Source organism: Acomys russatus, chromosome 14 (genome assembly GCF_903995435.1).
Source record: "Acomys russatus chromosome 14, mAcoRus1.1, whole genome shotgun sequence".
NCBI classification, from domain to species: domain Eukaryota; kingdom Metazoa; phylum Chordata; class Mammalia; order Rodentia; family Muridae; genus Acomys; species Acomys russatus.
In genome coordinates, this window is record NC_067150.1 from 15,763,801 (window position 1) to 15,782,327 (window position 18,527).

The following is an 18,527-nucleotide window of genomic DNA, read 5'->3' on the forward strand; positions in this document are numbered from 1 at the left end:
CGGGCTCTGCCCCGGAGACCGGGAGGGGAGGTCGCTCGGGTCGGGTGTCGCCTGAGAACCGGATGAGGCGGCGACTGTGAGGCCGAGCCGGGAGCGGGCGTCGCGGCGAAGGGGAGCCCGGGCGGGCTGGCAGAGCAGAGCAGGAGGAAGCAACGAGTACAGACGCCTCGGAGCCGCGAGTCGTAGCCGGGGTGCCGCGGGGCGGAGGCAGGCACCATGGGCAACCGCGGGATGGAAGAGCTCATCCCGCTGGTTAACAAGCTGCAGGACGCCTTCAGCTCCATCGGCCAGAGCTGCCACCTGGACCTGCCGCAGATCGCCGTGGTGGGCGGCCAGAGCGCCGGCAAGAGTTCGGTGCTCGAGAACTTCGTGGGCCGGTGAGCGAGCGCGCCGGCGGCGGTTCTGGGGCTCCGGCGGGGAGGGCGGGCGGCGGCCTAGGGCGCGGAGGGCGGGCGGGGAATGGCGGAACTGTGGCTCGCGGACGCCGCAGGACCGGTGGCAGTGGGGAATGTCTGTGGCAAGAGTCTCCATGGCTTTCCGCAGGGACTTGGAGATGCAGACCCAGGCCGGGGACTGGTCGGTGATGGTGGGTGAGGTTTGGGCAAGACAGTCAATGCAGACACCTCTTCCTCTTGGTACATCTAGTCCTGGCTATTGCTGGGGGAGCTCTGACATTGCTTTTGCCTGTGATCCAGGATAGATCCACTCCTCTTTTCTCCTGCTACCTGAATATCTTGGTGTCTGTGCTGCTGAAGATAGCATTTGCCACCCAGCTAGCCATGGAAGATGACCCCTAGGGTCTTTCTGGCCGAGTATTTATCCAGAGCTTTCTCAACTGTCTGGTTAGCAGTTTATCCGTTCTGGACAGGCGTCCTACCGGGACCATTTGGTTGCCCCATCTGTCTAGACCTATCCAGAAGTCCACTGTTGTCTGGCTAGCTGTTTAGGGTGACCTCTTGTGTGCAAGTGCCCATCTGTGCCCATTGCCTACCCGAGTTGACCTCTGCCATCTGAGTGCTTGAACTTCAGGGGCCTCTGTTATCTCGTTTCCTTATGCTGACTGGCTCCTGTCTTCCAAGTGAATCCATCCATTAGTCTGTCCGCCCCGCTGTTCTCCTTTACCAGTCAGGCAGCCCTGCCTGTCCCAGCCTTTCTGAGTGACAGAAAGTGGGGGACTTGGGAAGAAACATTCCTCAGGCTTCTTTCCTGGCCCTACTAGCTAGCTCCTCAGCTAAAGCTTCCCGCTTGGAATGCCCTCCAGACAGCTCTGGGAGCCTCCGCTTGTTCCATCTGTCCAGTGGGCAAATTCCACTTGCAGCTGTTTCTAGAATCCAGGAAGTGAGTGAAGGAGGGATGTTGATTTACTCCTGTCCCCTCCCCCTCTGCCTCTTACACAGCACCACTTCTCCATTCCAGGAAGTGTTCCATGTATGATGCTACGTCGTGTGCCCAAGTGATAACATTTGCTTTGTTGTGGACATTATCATGTGTGTGTGTCCCAGTGTGTGCCATGGTGCACTTGGAGAAGTCAGAGCATATCATCTTTGTGAAGTCCCTCTACATTTATGTGGGTCCTGGGGATCAAACTCAGGTCATCAGGCTTATATGGCAAGCCCCTCTATCCGCTGAGCCATATCAGTGACCTTCTGTCCTAGCCCGAAAGCTCACTGATAGGCTAGCGTGGCTGGCCAGTGAGCCACAGTGACCTACCCTAGTATTAGAACACGCGCGCACGCACGCGCACGTCATGGAGGCAGGAGCATCTCTGAATTTGAGGTTATCTTACTCTATATAGAGAGTTCTAGGGCAGCCAGGGCTACTACATAGTGAGACCCTGTTTCAAACAACATAAGGATTGATGCAAGGGTGCAGGAACTGGGATGTTAAGAGTATTGCTTTAGGCTGAATTAGGTGCACCTGCGAGCTTAGGCGCTCCAGAGTCCGAGGCAGGAGATTGCTTGAGTTTGAGGTCACCCTGGGCTCCATTGTTAGTCCTTGTCTCAAAAAAAGCCACAAGAGGGCTTTCAGTGTAGCTCAGACAGAGCAATTGCCTAGCATGAGGAAGGCCCTGACGCCAGCACCAAACTGACAGCCGCTTCAGACCTTTCTGTGGCTGCGGCTTTTAGGTACTGAATTAACTTTTTTATGTATATGGATATATAGATATTTATTTATTTGTTTTTGGTTTTTAGATTTTTTTTTCCCTTTTTTTTTTTTTTTTTTTTTTTTCGAGATAGGGTTTTTCTGTGTAGCCTTGGCCATCCTGGACTCATTTTGTAGACCAGGCTGGCCTCGAACTCACAGCGATCTGCCTGCCTCTGCCTCCCTAGTGCTGGGATTAAAGGCGTGCGCCACCACGGCCGGCTGGTTTTTAGATTTTCAAGATAGTGTATCTCTGTGTAACAGAGCCTTGGCTGTCCTGAAGCCCTTTGTAGCCCAGGCTGGCCTCAAACTCACAGAGGTCTACCTGTCTTTGCCTCCTGAGGGCTGAGATTAAAGGTGTGCACCACCACAGCCCAACTGCTAATTAATTTTTTAGATAGAGTCTCACAGTGTAGACAAGGCTGGCCTGGAATGCACAGGGATCCACCTGCTTCTTCCTCCTGCATGCTGAGATTACAGGTGTATAGCACCGTTCCTTTTTTTTTTCCGTTCCTGGTTTTTTGAAACTTTTTTGAAACAGTCTCGTACTGTAGTCTAGTCTGATGCAGAACTTACTGTGTAGCACAGGTTGGCCCCAAAATGGTAGCAGTCTCTTTCTGCTTCCATGTTCCCAGTGCCAGGATCACAGGCATGCACGACTATGCCTGGCATTAATCTTTTTGTTCTGGAGTGCAGTAACATGCCTGCGCAGCCTAGAGGGGCCTTTTTTGGTGAGACCCACTCAGAGCTTCTATTTCCTGCTGTGAACTTGACTAAATAGAGTCAGAATTGGGAGTGTTTCCTTCTTCTGCTGTTCTTGAATGTCCAGTGGGTATCTGGCTGGCACCCAGGAGCAAAGGAGAGAGTGTGCCAAGGGCTCTGGCCAGCCCAGCACCTGGGGACAGCTCGGCCTGCTTCCTGTCAGTGCTGCCTTGGATTTTTCTAAGAACACTGCTGTACTCTAAGATGTCCCAGTTGGGCCAGCCCCCTGCAGGGGCTTGCATGCAGATTGCTTGCCCTGGGGGTTAAGGGCTTGAAATGTGTGTAACAGGTCTCACATGAAGTCCAGATTTCTACAGAGCCAGAAAATACCCAGAAGATTCTAGAGAGTAACGATAATGATGTGGAGGCCCGAGGCACCAAGCATGGATCTACCATGACTGGCTGTCTATGTGACTTTAGCCAAGTGGATTGGCCATTCTGGGCCCAGTATCCTTTGTGTGTGTATATGCACACATGTTTGTGAATGACTGTATGGAGGTCAGAGGTCAGAGGTCAGCCTCACACATGGTTTCTTAGGAGCCATCTACTTCATGTTTTTTTGTTTTTGCAGTTGTTGTTGGTTTTCTGAGAAAGGGTTTCTCTGTGTAGCCTTGGCTGTCCTGGACTCACTTTGTAGACCAGGCTGGCCTCAAATTCAGAGATCCACCTGCCTCTGCCTCCCGAGCGGTAGGATTAAAGGCGTGTGCCACGGCACCCGCTCTATTTTTTGTTTTTTAGATGTGGTCTCTCACTGGAACTTGGGGCTTGCTGATTCATCTAGACTGACTGGCCAGCTAGACCGGGAGGCTAGATCTGCCTGAGGCTTCACACTGCTGGAGTGGCAAGTGTGCATTATGATGCCTGGCTCTTTACATGCATGCCAAGGATTGGGTCTTCATTCTTGTGCAGTAACGCAGCTCCCTAACACCAAACAACCCCCCCCCCCCCCAGGACTCATGTATTCTAGGCTGGCTTTGAAATGACTGTGTAGCTGAGGATGACCTAGAACTCCTGATCTTCTGCCTCCACCTCCTGAGGTCTGCCATAGCAGGTGTGCACCACCGCGTTTGCATTTATGTAGTGCTGGGGATGGAACCCAGAGTTTTGTGCATGGTGGTGAGCCAGGCAGCCTCTCATCTTTCTCTGCTGTCAGATGGGGCTGCATGTAGTTTGGGCAGTACAAGGCAGTGGTAGAGTGCCTGCTATCCTGTGCTAAGGCTCCCACAGGTTAAAAATTAGTAAGAACAAGACTCTCACGCTGGGGTGAGCTGACTTAATGGGTAGCTTGCTGGGCCCTCTTCCCAAGGCTGCTCCTACTCTAGGAAGCTTTTGCATTTGAAACCTTTGGCCAGCCAGCTTTGTGCACTGGCCATAGTTTTGTGGCTCTCAGGAGCACTTGGTTCCTACCTAACCTTTGCTGTTTAGCTGAGGGGCTGGCAGAGAGAGGCTAGCTGGAAATACCCCCCCCCCAATCCCCTTTTCCCCCATTTGGACAGGAGCCCAGAAAGTTGGGGCTCCAGCTGGAAAGCTGAGGCTGGGCTCCTTCCTATGAGTGGATTGCTTTTCAGCGTCTGTTACCTCAGTAGGAAGTGGGGCTACCTTATGGAGTCATCTTGTGCATGTTACTGACGCCTTTGGCAAGAGACTGAATCCTACCTCTGTAAGACCTACAAACAGAAGCTGGGCGTGGTGGTGCACGCCTTTAATCCCAGCACTTGGGAGGCAGAGGCAGGTGGGTCGATGTGAGTTTGTGGCCAGCCTGGTCTACAAAGCAGGTCCAGGACAGCCAAGGCTACACAGAGAAACCCTGTCTCAAAAAACAAAACAAAAGAAAACAAAACAAAAGACCTACAAACAGGCTGACAAGGATGACTCAATGGGTAAAGGGTTTGCCACCAAGCTTATGACCTAGGTTTGATCCCCAAAACCCAATGGTAGAAGCAAAGAAGCAATTTCTGTGCGGTTTATGCATGCATGCGTGCATAGACACAGACCCAAAGAGGATAAATAAGATGTTTGAAATAATAGTTTTTTTTAGGCCGGGTATGGTGGCTCACGCCTTTAATCCCAGCACTCAGGAGGCAGAGGCAGGTGCATCAATGTGAGTTCAAGGCCAGCCTGGTCTACAGAGTGAGTCCAGGACAGCCAGACTATACAGAGAAACCTTGTCTTGAAAAAACAAAACAAAAAATTAAAAAGAAAAACAGAGACTTAGGCTGTCACTCAGTTGGTAGAGCGCTTAGGATGAATGGGGCCCCAGATCCCACCCCCCGCATTACAGAAGCCTGGGGCATGGGGGCAGAAAGAGCAGGAGGTCCAGGTTCAGGCCAGAGCCCCGCACTCAGGCTGAGGCAGGAAGATTGCCAGTCTGCGCTCTCTAGGGAAACCCTGCCTAAGTAAATAAATAGTTGGTGGGATGTGATAGCAGTAGCTCTTCCTTAGGCGAGTGAGTGCTCATTGGACAGTGTTTCCCAGTGCTTAACACAACTGTCCCATGTGCCCAGGGATATGGCCTTGAGCCAAATAACCTTCAGCATAGACTAGATAAAAGTGCTGGTGTGAGGGATAACAATGCTGGGGGAAATAGAGCAAGTGAGTGAGGATTACTATCAGGGGAGTCAGCTGACTCTTGACTTGGGACAGAAGACTGCCTGAAGCTGGGAGAGGTGTCCTAAAGGCTGGAAAAAGCATCCCAGGATGTGGAAATAGCCAGGGTGCCAGGAAGCTAGAACTGAAAGATGAGGTTTAAGAAGAGTTTGTGTGGGGCTTTGCACAGGCCTCCTTCTTCCTGGGCAGCAGGAAACAGGGAGAGAAAGTGGCCAGGAGGCCCTGTCCCTGTCACTAACTGGATGCTTGGGTAGCTGGGAGTGCTCTGCTCTCCTGATTGACAGTTTTCCATTCCATTCAGGGCCTGGTCCCATTTTCCTCACATCAGTAGGCATTGGTGGCTGTGTGTACAGGCTGTGTGTTCATGTGCATTTGGAGATCAGAGTTGACATTGGGCGGATCTGTGTGTGGCACAGTGCATGTGGAGGTCGGAGGACAGCTTGCAGGAGTTGTTTCTCTCCTTCTTATTTGTGGGTCCCATAGCTCCAACCCAGGTCACCAGGCGTGCCAGCAGCTGTCTCTATCCATGAGCCATCTCTTTGTTTTTTTAAGACAGGGTTTCTCTGTGTAGCCCTGGCTGTCCAGGAACTCAATCTGTAGACTAGGCTGACCTCAAACTCATGGCGATCTGCCTCCCTCTGCCTCCCGAGTGCTGGGATTACTGGTGTGTGCCACTGTGCCTGGCTTTTCTTCTGTTTTTAATACACAGTGTCTTTGCTATGTAACCCGGCCTGGCCCCAAGCTTGTGATTCCTTGGCCCACTTTCCCCAGTGCTGCAGTGGCAGGCCTGAACCACTACACTGTACTCAGCTGAGAACATTTCCCAGAGCTGGGTAATAGCTGGTCACCAAAGAGAGAACCCCATTCCTCTCCTCACACTTGGATTTTCCCAGAGTTGCAGCTGGTCTAGGCTGTGCCAGGTTAGAATACAAATGGTGAAATGACAGGTTCCTTGGTTGCTGGGAGAAACTTGGGCATCTGCTGAACCCTAATTTACAGGGGAGGGGCCAAGTGCTGGCTGTAATTAGGCCCTTATTAAAGTGTCAACGCTTTTGGAGAAAATACAGTCAGTAATGAGCTACTTCCATGACCTCTCTGCAAGCTGAGCAAATGGAAGACACTATTGTGCCTCCTGAGCCAGATGATGCACCAAGAAAGACTCCTGCTTCCCGATGATTCTGGAGTTTCTGTGGGGTCACCCTAAGCTTTAGCCAGAGGATAGGTGAGCACTTTGCTTTCATTTAGTTTCTCTTATTTATTTGTTTGTTTTTGAAGACAGCTTCTCTGTGAACTCACTTTGTAGACCAGGCTGGCCTCCCTGAGATCTGCCTGCCTCTGCCCCCCTGAGTGCTGAGATTAAAGGTGTGTGCCACCCATCCCAACTCCCCTCCCCTTTCTTTCTTCTATCTCTAGTCTTTGTTTCTTACTGTTTCTCTTTATTTTAACATCTGCTTTGTTATTATTTTTTTATGTGTATGCATGTGTGCTTACATGAGTTTATGTGCACCATACAGCTGTGTTGCCCCTGAATGCTAGAGGGAGTTGGACCCTCTGGAACTTTAGTTGCCGACAGTGTGAACTGCCATGTGGTACTGAAAATTCAACTCTAGCACCCTGCAAGAGCAATATGTGCTCATGTGTGTTGAGTCATTTCCTTCTCTTGTTTCTTTTAAGACACACATGTAGCCCAAGCTGGCCTGGAATTTCCTAAGTATCTGAGGATGACCTTGAACTCCCAGTCTTCCTGTATCCATTTGTGTGCTGGAATTCCAGATGTGTGCCATCATTCTGGTTTCTTCCTTGCTGGGATGGAACCCAGGGCTTGCTGCATGCTAGCACCTGAACCACTCCACCAGCTGAGGCCTGCTCCAGCCCGTGGGAGACAGTTGCTGCTTGTTTTACTACCTTCAGTTCCAGGTGGGCAAACTGAGACTAGAGAGGGAGAGTAATGCTTGTCATGAAGGCCAGGCTCCTTTTAGGTTGTCAGGTGTGTGTCTTAACTGTCCAGCCTTAAGTTGGGCCTAATGGGCCAGGTGCTGGAGACTTGACGGGGACCTGGACCTAACTAAAAAGAAAATGGGTAAGCAGGTACATGAACAAGGAACAGTCTGGAAGAATGAGCAGTATGGAGATAGATAGTTTGGAGTCAGAAGTGAGAGATTGGTTTTAGTGCCTGCTGTCATGTGGCTGCCCCTCAGTTGAATTGGAGACAGAGGGAACGGCAGGCATGTCTCCTGTACACACCTGTTAGCTGATTGCCTGTGCAGATTTAGCATAGCCTGGGGTACATGGGACTCAGGACAGAGCAGAGTAGGAACTGGTGGGAGCCTGCCCTTCTTCCAGCTTCGTGCGGGCCACCACTGGAGTCTGTCCTATCGGGCACCTCTTCCACAGTGGAGTCAGCCTGCTGTTCCCAGGCGGACTCTTATCTCCACCCTGGATAACTCTGATCACCTTGTTTGTGTTGTTAACAACTAGTTTTCCAAGCTGAGTGTGATAGCTCACCCCTGTAATCCCAGCATTTGAGAGGTTGAGGTTGGAGGATTAACATAAATTTAAGGCCAGCCTGGCCTACAGAGTGAAACCCTATCTCAGGAAACAAACAAACAAGCAAACCCCAAAGCAATAACAAGAAAAAAAGCTGCTGTAGTCTCAGCACCTGAGAGGTGCAGGAGGAGGATAGAAGTTCAAGGATCACCTCTTCTACCCAGCTAAGTGGGGGCCAGCCTGAGCTACAGGAGACCTGTCTTAAACAACCCAGACAAACCACCCAGGCATGGTGGCACATGCCTTTAGTCCAAACACAGATCTCTCTGAGTTTCAGGCCAGCCTGGTCTACAGTGTGAGTCCAGGACAGCCAAGGCTTCCCTGTCTCAAAACAACAACAACAACAGCAACAAAAAACCAAAAAACCAAAACAACCAAACCCAGACAAACCAAAGGAAAAGATAGTTTAACAACTATCCACAAAATAACTTTTCATTTTTTCAGATGTATGTGGTATGCATGTGTGTGTGTGCGTGTTTGCATGTGTGAGAATGAGTGCACATGGAGGCCTGAGGTTGATGTTGTAAATTCCCCACTGCATCCATTGAGGCAGGGATTTTCAATCAAACCCAGAGCTCACTGATACAGCTAGTCTAGCTAGCCAGTTCGTTCTGGGCATTGATCCAATGTCTTGTCTGTCTAGGCTGGGATTGCAAGGGCTGCCACACTCACTTAACATTATGTGGTTCTAGGGATCCAAAGTCTGACTCTCTTGTGTAGCAAGCACTTAACCATTGAGCAGGGTCACCTCTTAGAAATCTTTCCATGGTAGTTTCCAGTTGCAGCTTGGAGCAGCCTGACCACCCTAGTGTGTTGAGTGGAGGTGGGCTGGGCCAGCACTGGGAAGTTGAGGTGATCATGCTGTTGAAAGACAGTAGTGGCTGGGCATGGTGGCACACGCCTTTAATTCCAGCACTTGGGAGGCAGAGGCAGAGGCAGGCGGATCTCAGTGAGTTTGAGGCCAGCTTGGTCTACAAAGTGAGTCCAGGACAGCCAAGATAACATAGAGAAACTCTTGTGTCAAAAAAACAAAAACAAAAAACAAACAAACAAAAAGAAAGAAAGGGAAAAAAAAGAAAAAGAAAGAAAGAAAGAAAAAAGAAAGAAAGAAAGAAGAGAGAGAGAAGCACCCTTAATGGGCAGTTCTCTACAGACTTCATACCATGTGCCTTACCTACCTGGCAGCCGGTGTGTGTGATCCCTCTCACCCAGTAAAAATTCCTTGGCGAAGAACTGTCCATGATGCTGGGTTTGGAGTGGGTATTAGGAAAGCAACCCCTTGGCCTTCCCTCATGGGCCTTACCGTGAGGCTTGCTTGCCTATAGATCCCCCTAACTTAGACTTTTCCAGCCTTCCTCCTAAGCTGGGATAAAGGCTTTGGCAAACTTTCCAGGTGCCAAGGTACAGTGCCCTTCTCCCTCCTCCAGAATTAGGGCTACAGGCATATACTGCCATGCCCAGGCTTTTCCCTCAGTTTTGGGAATTGAATTCAAGTTTGGCCAGCAAGTGCTTTATTCATGAAGGTGTCTCGCTGGCCTCTACAGTTTGTTTTATTGGCATAGAGTTTTGCTATGCAGCTCAGGCTGGTTGCAGTGCTCTTGCCTCAGTTGCTGGGATTACAGGCGCTGTCACTACACCTGGGACCCCTGCTTGGTTGTTTTTTTTTTTTGTTTTGCTATTATGGAAATGCTAACGGTCGAGTCTGTGGTCCACAGGTATGGAAGCAACACTATCTAGGAACATCCCCATTGCCTGGTGAAGAAGGCGGCACCCCAGAGACTGCCCTTAACACATGTCTCCAGACTTGCAGGGCTGTAGAGCAGGCAGGCATTGTCCTAGTGTGACACTGCTTGCCGAGTGACACACCCTGGCACAGCCAGGCCAGCCCCACTGAAAGCCCCAGAGGTGGCCTCAGTACACAGCTCTGGCTGTCCGGGCTCTGGTACTTCTTTCTGTCTTCTGCACTGGTAGATGAAGTCTTTCTAGAACAGTATTTCTCAACCTTCCTAAGATGACCCCCAGCCATAAAATTATTTTCATTGCTACTTCATAACTGTAAATTTGCTACTGTTATAAATTATAATGTAAATAACTGTTATGCAAGTATGTGATATGTGACCCCTGTGAAAGGGTCTTTTGGCCTCCCAAATGGGTTGTAACCCACAGGTTGAGAACTGTTCTAGAGGACGGTAACTTTTTGGCCTGAAATACCAACCCCCAGCAGGCCCAACTGAAGAGAACCTGCCAGTGGTAAGGCTGGATCCTTCTGCATCCACCATTAGTCCTGGCACCGCAAGTGTGTGCCACTGTGTTGAGAGGGACTGCGTGTTTGCTAAGATTTCCGTGGCTACCCTGTGAAGCCAAGCAGAGATCAAGACTAGGAGACCGTGACCAGTGTCTGGAGTCCCCACTCAGCTGTCTTCCTGTGGGTAGGTCTCTGTTGCTGTCATTTTGCAATGCTTACTTCCCCCTCAACCAAGCGGAAGCCTGGCTTCTGCAGCGTCTGCCTTGGTGGCACTGCCAGGGGACACTGTCTAGCACAGGCTTTCAAGGAGATGAGCATAAGTTGTTTTCTAGGGAGGTGCTTAGCTGGGGTTCGCCATGGCATAGGATGAAGACAGTCTTTTTATCTTTTGAAGTTTTCTTGAGGTCTCATGTCATGTTGCTGACCTGAACTGAGTTAAATGCAAAGCTGAGGCTGTGCTTTTGCTTGTGTTTCCTGCCCTCTCCTACCTATGCTGAGGTCACAGACACCAGGTCTTTCCTTCCCCACAACTTACTTCAGTCTTGAGTGCTGGGATTGTAGGCCTGTACAACTGCAATCATGCCTAGATTTAAAAAAAAAAAAAAATGACAGTTTCATATAATCCATGCTGGCCTCAAACTTCTGATCCTCCTGCTTGGATGACAGGTATACACCACAATTCCCGGTTTATGTAGGGCTTCATGCCTGGTTTGTTTCTTTGTTTGAGACAAGCTTTCTTTGTAGCTTGATCTTCCCGTTCCCACCTCCTGAATGCTAGGAGTATAAGCATGTGCAATCACACCAGATTTCAAATTAAAAAAAATTTTTTATGGTACTGGACATAGCTTCTAGGGCTTTACCACAGACTTAAGCTTTAAGATTACATTAGAGTTATTTATGTATTTATTTTGGTTGCTGGAGGCAGTTTTTCCCAGTGTAGACCAGGCTGGCTCCAAACTCATAGATCTGCCTGCCTCTGCCTCCTGAGTGGTAGGAGTAAAGGTGTGCGCCGTGGTGACTGGCTACAGAAGCCTTATAAAGCTAGGACAGAAAGCTGGGTGGTGGGAGCACACACTTTTAGTCCCAGCACTCGGGAGGCAGAGGCAGGTGATCTCTGTGATTATGAGGCCAGCCAAGGCTTCGCAGAGAAACCTGCCTCGAAAAACCAAAGGAAGAAGAGGAGGAGGAGGAAGGATAGAGAGCGGCCGGCCAGGTGGCTCAGCCTGGGAAAGGTGTACGTTGCCAAGCCTGATGGCCTGAGCTGGGCTCCTGGGACCGTATGCTGGAAGGAGAGCAGACTCCACAAGTTCTCCTCCAACAAGGCCCATAGCAGTCCCACCTCCAAGCACAGAAACAAACCAATATAATGCAATTTAAAAAGGTACGGGGCAGGTTGCTCATGTCTGACTCCCACAGCCTAGAGACTCTGTTGAGACTGTCACTGCTGATGGAAGCCACCTGTCACATAGCTGCCATCAGCCTGTCACCCTCCTGACACAGGACCACATGTCCAGCTGCTTCTAGGCTCTCAGTCTTTTCTAGTTTCTCATGACCTTGGGTTTTGATAGAGCATGAGCAACAGTAACTTCTTCTAGCTTATCTGGCTTTTTCCTCACAGTTGACCCGTGAGTTTCTTCATTTTGGTTAAGAACACTACTTAGGTCCCCTTTATCCATCCAGTAGGCTTCATGATGCCAGTCAGCAAGAGGAGAAAGGGCTGAGGTCTTCTGGTGAGCATGGCATCTGCCACACTTCCCTACTTGGAAGTCACTGGTTTTGTTTTTCCATATTCTGTCTTTTGTAAGTATCAAGGTCCTAAAGGTTTTATGTGCATGTGTGAACTTACATGTATGTGTGGGTGCTTGTGTGTGGAGGCCAGGGCTTGCTGTCCTGTGTCTCCCTTGAGTATTGTGGAAAGGTCTTTCACTTAAACAGAGCTTGTCTACATCTGCTAATCTGGCTAGCTGGCATGTTCTAGGATCTCCTGTCTCTCCCCCACAAACACTGGCATTACAGGCAGGAGCTACATCTGCTTGGCAGTGTGTTGGTACCAGAGATCTGGACTTTGGTCCTCAAGTTTGCATGTAAGTGCTTTGCCTGCTGAGCCATCTTTCCTGCCTTAATTTTGACTTTTGGCAGGGCTGAGGATGTGTAACTCATGGCCGCTACCACTGAGCCACTCCCCCAGCTCCACACCACAGGGATGCTAGGCAGGGGCTCTACCACTCTATCACTGAGGGGTTTCTAGGCAGGAATTTCACCATTAAATAATACCCCTAGTTTCTCACTGATGGATTCCAGGCAAGTGCCCTCCTGCTGAGTCAGGTTTCCAGCCCCTAATTAAGGAGCAGAGGAGAACAACTGTAGGCAGGGGTCCTACTGTGCCACACCTCCAACCCCTCACTGGGGGAAGGCCATATCCTAGCTGTCTGTTGCATTTTATATAGACTATGAAGTGTAAGTCGAGAGTTGTTTTTGGTATTTTTTTGCAAAGCATTGTGCAGTTTTCTGTTGCATTGGCTGGTCTTTGTCAGATGGGCATGGTCTGTTTTGGACACTGCTGGATGTCCAGTGGTTCCCACATCTGCCCAAGCCACATCTGTTTATGACTGCAGTTCTCTGCTCAGTGTTGAAACCAGGCACTGTGAGTACTCTTTGTTCTTTTTCTCAATTGTTTTGGATGCTGTAGGCCCTTTAAACATTAATTTTCTTTCTGTTGGTTTATTGTTTTGAGAATTCTTACCTTGTTTCTCACACTGACCTGGAACTTAAACCTCTTCTACATCAGTGGTGCATAGTCAGCTTGTGGATTGATCTATCTGTCTGTCTGTCTGTCCACCTATCTTAGACAAAGGCTCACTAAGCAACTCTGGCTGTCCTGAAACTCACTGTATAGACCAGGCTGACCTTAAACATCAGCCTCCAAGTACTGGGATGAAAGGTCTGGGCCCCTAACTCCAGTTATGTTGAGGATTTCTTTCTTTCTTTCTTTTTGGTTTTGTTTTGTTTTTTTAAGACAGAGTTTTTCTATGTAGCCTAGACTGTTTTGGACTCGGGCTTTGTAGACCAGGCTAGCCTGAACTCACAGCAATTCGCCTGCCTCTCTGCCTTCCAAGTGCTAGGTTTAAAGGCATGAGCCGCCAATGCCCGGCTTGTTGTGGATTTCTACCAAACAAAATAAAAGGCTAAGGCTATGGCTTAGTGATGGAGTCCTAGTCAAGCATAGACCAGGATGCCATCTATAGCACCTAAATAAATAAATAAAATAAAGGAAAAGAGATAAGAAAGGTTGTTTCTGTTTGCAAAGACCTGTTGTTTGGTGTTTGTTCTGATTAGTTGAAACAACATCCTGTCCAGGTTGGCTTCAGGCTTTGTATGGGAAGATGACCTTGGACTCTTGATGAACCTGCCTCTACCTCCCAGGTGCTAGCATGACAAGCTTGCATCCCACACCTAGTCCATGGTGCTGAGGACAGAGCTTAGGACTGTGTGTGTCAGGCAAGTGTCACACTTGATCAAGTGGGCCCCAGCCCCAGTGAGGGCATGGACTTTTTTTTGTTGTTGTTTTTTCGAGACAGGATCTCTCTGTAGCCTTGACTGCCCTGCACTCGCTTTGTAGACCAGGCTGGCCTCAAACTCACAGCAATCGGCCTGCCTCTGCTTCCCAAGTGCTAGGATTTAAGGCGTGCGCCACCACCGCCCAGCTGCATGGACTTTTTAAATTCATTTTTATGCTTATGTGGACATATGTTTGTGGATGTAGAAGTCAGGGGGTAGTTCCAGGTATAGGTTCTGGCCTTCACCTTATTTGAGACTGGATCTCCTGTTTAGTGCTGCTGATGACAGGCCAGGTGGCCCCTAATGGGGACTCTCCTATCTCTGCACCCTAGCCTCCTGTTAGTTTGATTGCTGTCCTGTTCCACCAGCTGTCCAGCACTGGTCTGCATGGCCTGCTGCCTCACTCTTGCCCATTTGACCTCTCTACTCCCATAGAAGGAACTTGCCCCAAGCCCTGGGGCATGTGGTGGAGCAGGCCTGTGCCTAGCACTGGGGCATGTGGTGGAGCAGGCCTGTGCCTAGCACTGGGGCATGTGGTGGAGCAGGCCTGTGCCTAGCACTGGTGCCAGGATGCTGGAAGTGGGTGAAGTGTATTGCTAGGAAATAGCCACTCTGAAAATATCTGTATTTGCTCACTATAGATAGAATTGGTTTTTGTTTGTTTGTTTGTTTGTTTTTCAAGACAGGGTTTTCCCGTGTAACCCTGGTTATCCTGGAATTCTTTCTGTAGACCATGCTGGCCTCAAACTTAGAGATCTGCCTGCCTCTGCCTCCCAAGTGCTGGGATTACAGGTGTGCACCACTACTAGCTGGTCAGATCCTTCTAGTAGTGTCAAGTCTTCATTTATTTTGTTTATTTGTTTTGTTGTGAGACTGGGTGTCTGTTATGTAGTTCTGGAGCTTGCTATGTAGACCAGGCTGTTCTCAAACTCTTCACAGAGATCCACATGTCTCTGCCTTCCAATTATTGGGATTTAAAGATGTGTGACAACACATCCAGCCATTAAAAACTTGAGAGGTGTGTGTGTGTCTGTGTGTGTGTGTGCGTGTGTGCATGCGTGCGCGCGCGCGCGTGTTGGTCAAAGGACAACTTGCAAGCTTTGGTTCTCTCTTTCCTCTGTGTATTTCAGGTATTGAAGTCAGGTCTTAAGACTTGGCAGCAAGCCCCTTTACCTGCAGAGCCATCTTACAGACCCCTTCTTTATTCTGTTCCAGCCCCACTGGGCCTTGATGTTCCTCCACCAGGATCTTTTTTTTTTTTTTTTTTTTTCCTCTCTCTCTCTCTCTACCAGGATCTTTTTGAATGCTGTCTGCACTCCCTGATCACGGTTTGTCCCTCAGGCAGTTCTGCAGCTTATTTACTGCCTCCTTCCTGTTTCCACGGAAATGTCCTCCTCCCCCCAGCCCAAGGCAATCCCAAGACCCTCTGCTACCATGTCACCACCTTGTCATTTTGTCCACCTGCAATTTCTTGGTTTTGGTTTAGTTTTTTAAGGCAGGATTTCTTTATGTAGCCTTGGCTGTCCTGGATTCATTTTGTACACCAGGCTGGCCTAACTCACAGAGACCTTCTAGCCTCTGCCTCCCGAGTGCTGGGATTACACCTAGCTACATCTGTCATTTCTTTTTTTTTTTTTTTTCCAAGACAGGGTTTCTCTGTGTAGCCTTGGCTGTCCCGGACTCACTTTGTAGACCAGGCTGGCCTCGAACTCACAGTGATCCGCCTGCCTCTGCCTCCCAAGTGCTGGGATTAAAGGCGTGTGCCACCACGCCGGGCTCTTTTTTTTTTTTTTTAATTAATTTAAATTTAATTTATTTTCACCTGTACTTACTTAATTAATTAATTAAATTTTCTCCCAAGACAGGGTTTTTCAGTGTAGCTTTGGCTGTCCTAGACTCACTTTGTAGACCATGCTGGCCTCTAACTCACAGTGATTCCCCTGCCTCTGCCTCTGCCTCCTGAGTTCTGGGATTAAAGGCGTGTGCCACCATACCCAGCCCACTCCTTTAATTTCTTTTGGAAGCATTTATACTCCCTGTTTGTTTGACCTAAAGTTTCCTCTTCCCGGATGTGCCCGTGCCTTGCAGGTTCCTGGCTCATCTCCATGTGTCACTTTTTACATCCACCTATGCTTTAGTCACTAAGAGTCATTCAGCAAAGGAGACAGGTGAGTCCTTTGTCACACTGTGACCTGGGCCCCACCAAGCTGGGCCAAACCAACATGCTCAGTGCCACACACAACAAAAGGACACCAGGGCTCTAGCTCAGGACTGTAAGCTACAAAGCTTCAGGACAGGCAAATGAGGATTGGCTAAGGTAAGCACAGCCAAGGCCTTCCTGCTGATCTTAGTATTGGCTGCAGTGGGGGTTTTGAGACTTTGTCCCATGTTGCCCAGGCAGGCCCCAGACCTAGAGGAGGCTGACCTTAAAGTTCTGATCTTTCTTCTCTACTTCTCCAGTGCTGGGTGGCCCAACACTCTCTATAACGTTGGAGCGTCATCTTCAGCCTTCTGGCCCAATATATCTGACAGATATATTTGTGAGGCAGGAACTATTGAGGACTGCTTACCCTGTCTTGGCAGAGTTTGGCCGTCGACTCTACCTGCATCCAAGCTTGCCCTTTTTTAGGCAAAATTCTGTTTGTGGTAGAAACGAGGACATTTTGCCCAGTGCTTGTTTGTCACATTTGAAGCCATCTCCATAAGGAGGTTCTTGGATGCTCATCATCCCCTGTGAGGTAGGCTACATGTTGTCAGGAGTTAACCTGTCTCATTGTCAATGAATCTCTAAAGTAATATAAACATTTTAAAATGCCACATCTGCTTTTTGGGGTGCTGAGGTGGGACCTAGGGCTCCTATATGCTAGTCAAGTGCCAGCTCAAGCTAAGCGCCAGCCATGGTCCTAGAGTTTATACAGAGACATAAAGTCGTGTGTGTGTGTGTGTGTGTGTGTGTGTGTGTGTGTGTGTGTGTTGAAAACCAAGCTAATATAAGTTTAGAGGCGTGAAGACTAAGGGGAGGAGGGGCAGGGAAGTAATCACCATCTAATACGCTCATATGGAAATGCCCTTCCAGAACACAGTATTGTATACAGTAAAAACAAATAACAAAAAATCTACAAAAACGTAATAGAAAGATATGAAAGAAACCAGGGACAAAAGCCACATGAATCCACTTGGAGGAACATTCCAGAACAGGCTAGTTCCCAGAGACAGCTGAGACGTGGTCACAGGAGGTGGCAAGGAAATGAGCGCTTGTTGGATATAGAGTGTGGGGAAGATTAAAATGTCCTGAAATCAGTGGGAAGAGTTTCACAGTTTGAATCCACAAAACCCCAGCAGCCACTTAAACCAGCAATCACAAGGCCAGTGACGCACTTTCCAGGAAGGCAGTTAAGCCTGAGGCAGAAACCAGCTTTCCCATCTCCTGCCAAACAGCTACAAAAGGATGCATGCTTCTGCCTTGAGGACAAACTTGAGCAGGGCTACTGAGGCAGGAGTATTGCCAAGAGTTCAACTTGGCCTGTAGTGTGAGACCCTGTCACAAAGAAAGTAGGAGCCATAGATAAGAGAGATGATAGTTCCTCCTTCTGAGATGGGGTTACCCACTTCATGGTGAACTCCAACTGACACCAGCCTGCAAGTGCCGTGAGCCCCGTGTGCACTTCACATCACTCGTGCCCCGTGTGCACTTCACATCACTCGTGCCCCGTGTGCACAGCACACATCACTCGTGCCCTGTGCTTGGCCACCTAGGCTCATCTCATAACCAAGCTGCTGTGGCTGCTGCATTAAGTGAAAGTGCAAAGTGTCTCTGGTATGTCGGTGTGGACTCCCAGGAGTGGCTTCTTGGTCTTCTCCCTTAGTGGTTTCAAGAGCCCACCATTCCTCCGTGCTGTGTCAAGGCCCAGGGCCTTTATGTATTTTATTTGCTTACTTAATTTCTTTTTTGGTATTGGAAATTGACTTTCATGCGTGTTAGGCAAGCACTCTGGCACTGAGCTCTAACCTCAGCCCTCGTTTTTGGTTTTTGAGGCAGGATCTCATCATATAGTCCAACCTGGCCTTGAACTCTCACTGCTGGGGTGGTTAGTATTGCCACTGCACCCTGCTCATCTTGTGCTGGAAATAGAACCCAAGGCTTCTTGCATTCTATCAACTGAGCCACAGTGCTAGCCCTTAAATGTTTTATTTATTTATTTGTTTATTTACTTGTCTTGGTTTTTCGAGACAAGGTTTCTCCGTATCCTTGGGCTGTCCTAGACTTACTTTGTAGACCAGGCTGGCCTCAAGCTCACAGTGATCTGCCTGCCTCTGCCTTCTAAGTGCTGGGATTAAAGGCATGCAGCACCACGCCCGGCTTTTTTTTTTTTTTTTTTTTTTTTTTTTGAGAGTGTGTGTCATGGTATAGCCCTGTTGGCCTGAAACTCAGTATTTAGACATGGTGGCCTCAAACTCACAGATGCCTCTGCCTTTGCCCTAGCCTCAGTGATGGAATTAAAGGTGTGTGACACCATGCCAGGCCATATAACGTCTTCTGATTGCAGTTACACACACTTCCTCTAATTTCCCTGTAATGCTGTAGCACATTCCCCACCAAACTTCCAGTGTCCAGTTAGTACTGCCTACATATGCATGGATGTGAGGGGCCATTCACTGGAGCATG

At 49.1% G+C, this 18,527-nt stretch overlaps 1 protein-coding gene across 11 annotated transcripts in view; it reads left to right on the forward strand.

Annotated features, from left to right (window-relative positions):
- The first annotated feature begins 43 nt into the window (after positions 1-43).
- The window catches only part of Dnm2 (dynamin 2), an 85,279-nt gene continuing 66,795 nt past the window's right edge, over positions 44-18,527 (forward strand). For 10 of the 11 annotated variants that reach the window (XM_051156021.1, XM_051156023.1, XM_051156022.1 and 7 more), the window contains exon 1: positions 44-377. In XM_051156021.1, coding sequence (XP_051011978.1) covers positions 217-377 — 161 coding nt within the window. In that variant the 5' untranslated portion in view covers positions 44-216. The remainder of the gene's footprint in view (positions 378-18,527) is intronic. The other variant, XM_051156013.1, reaches the window with a different exon arrangement.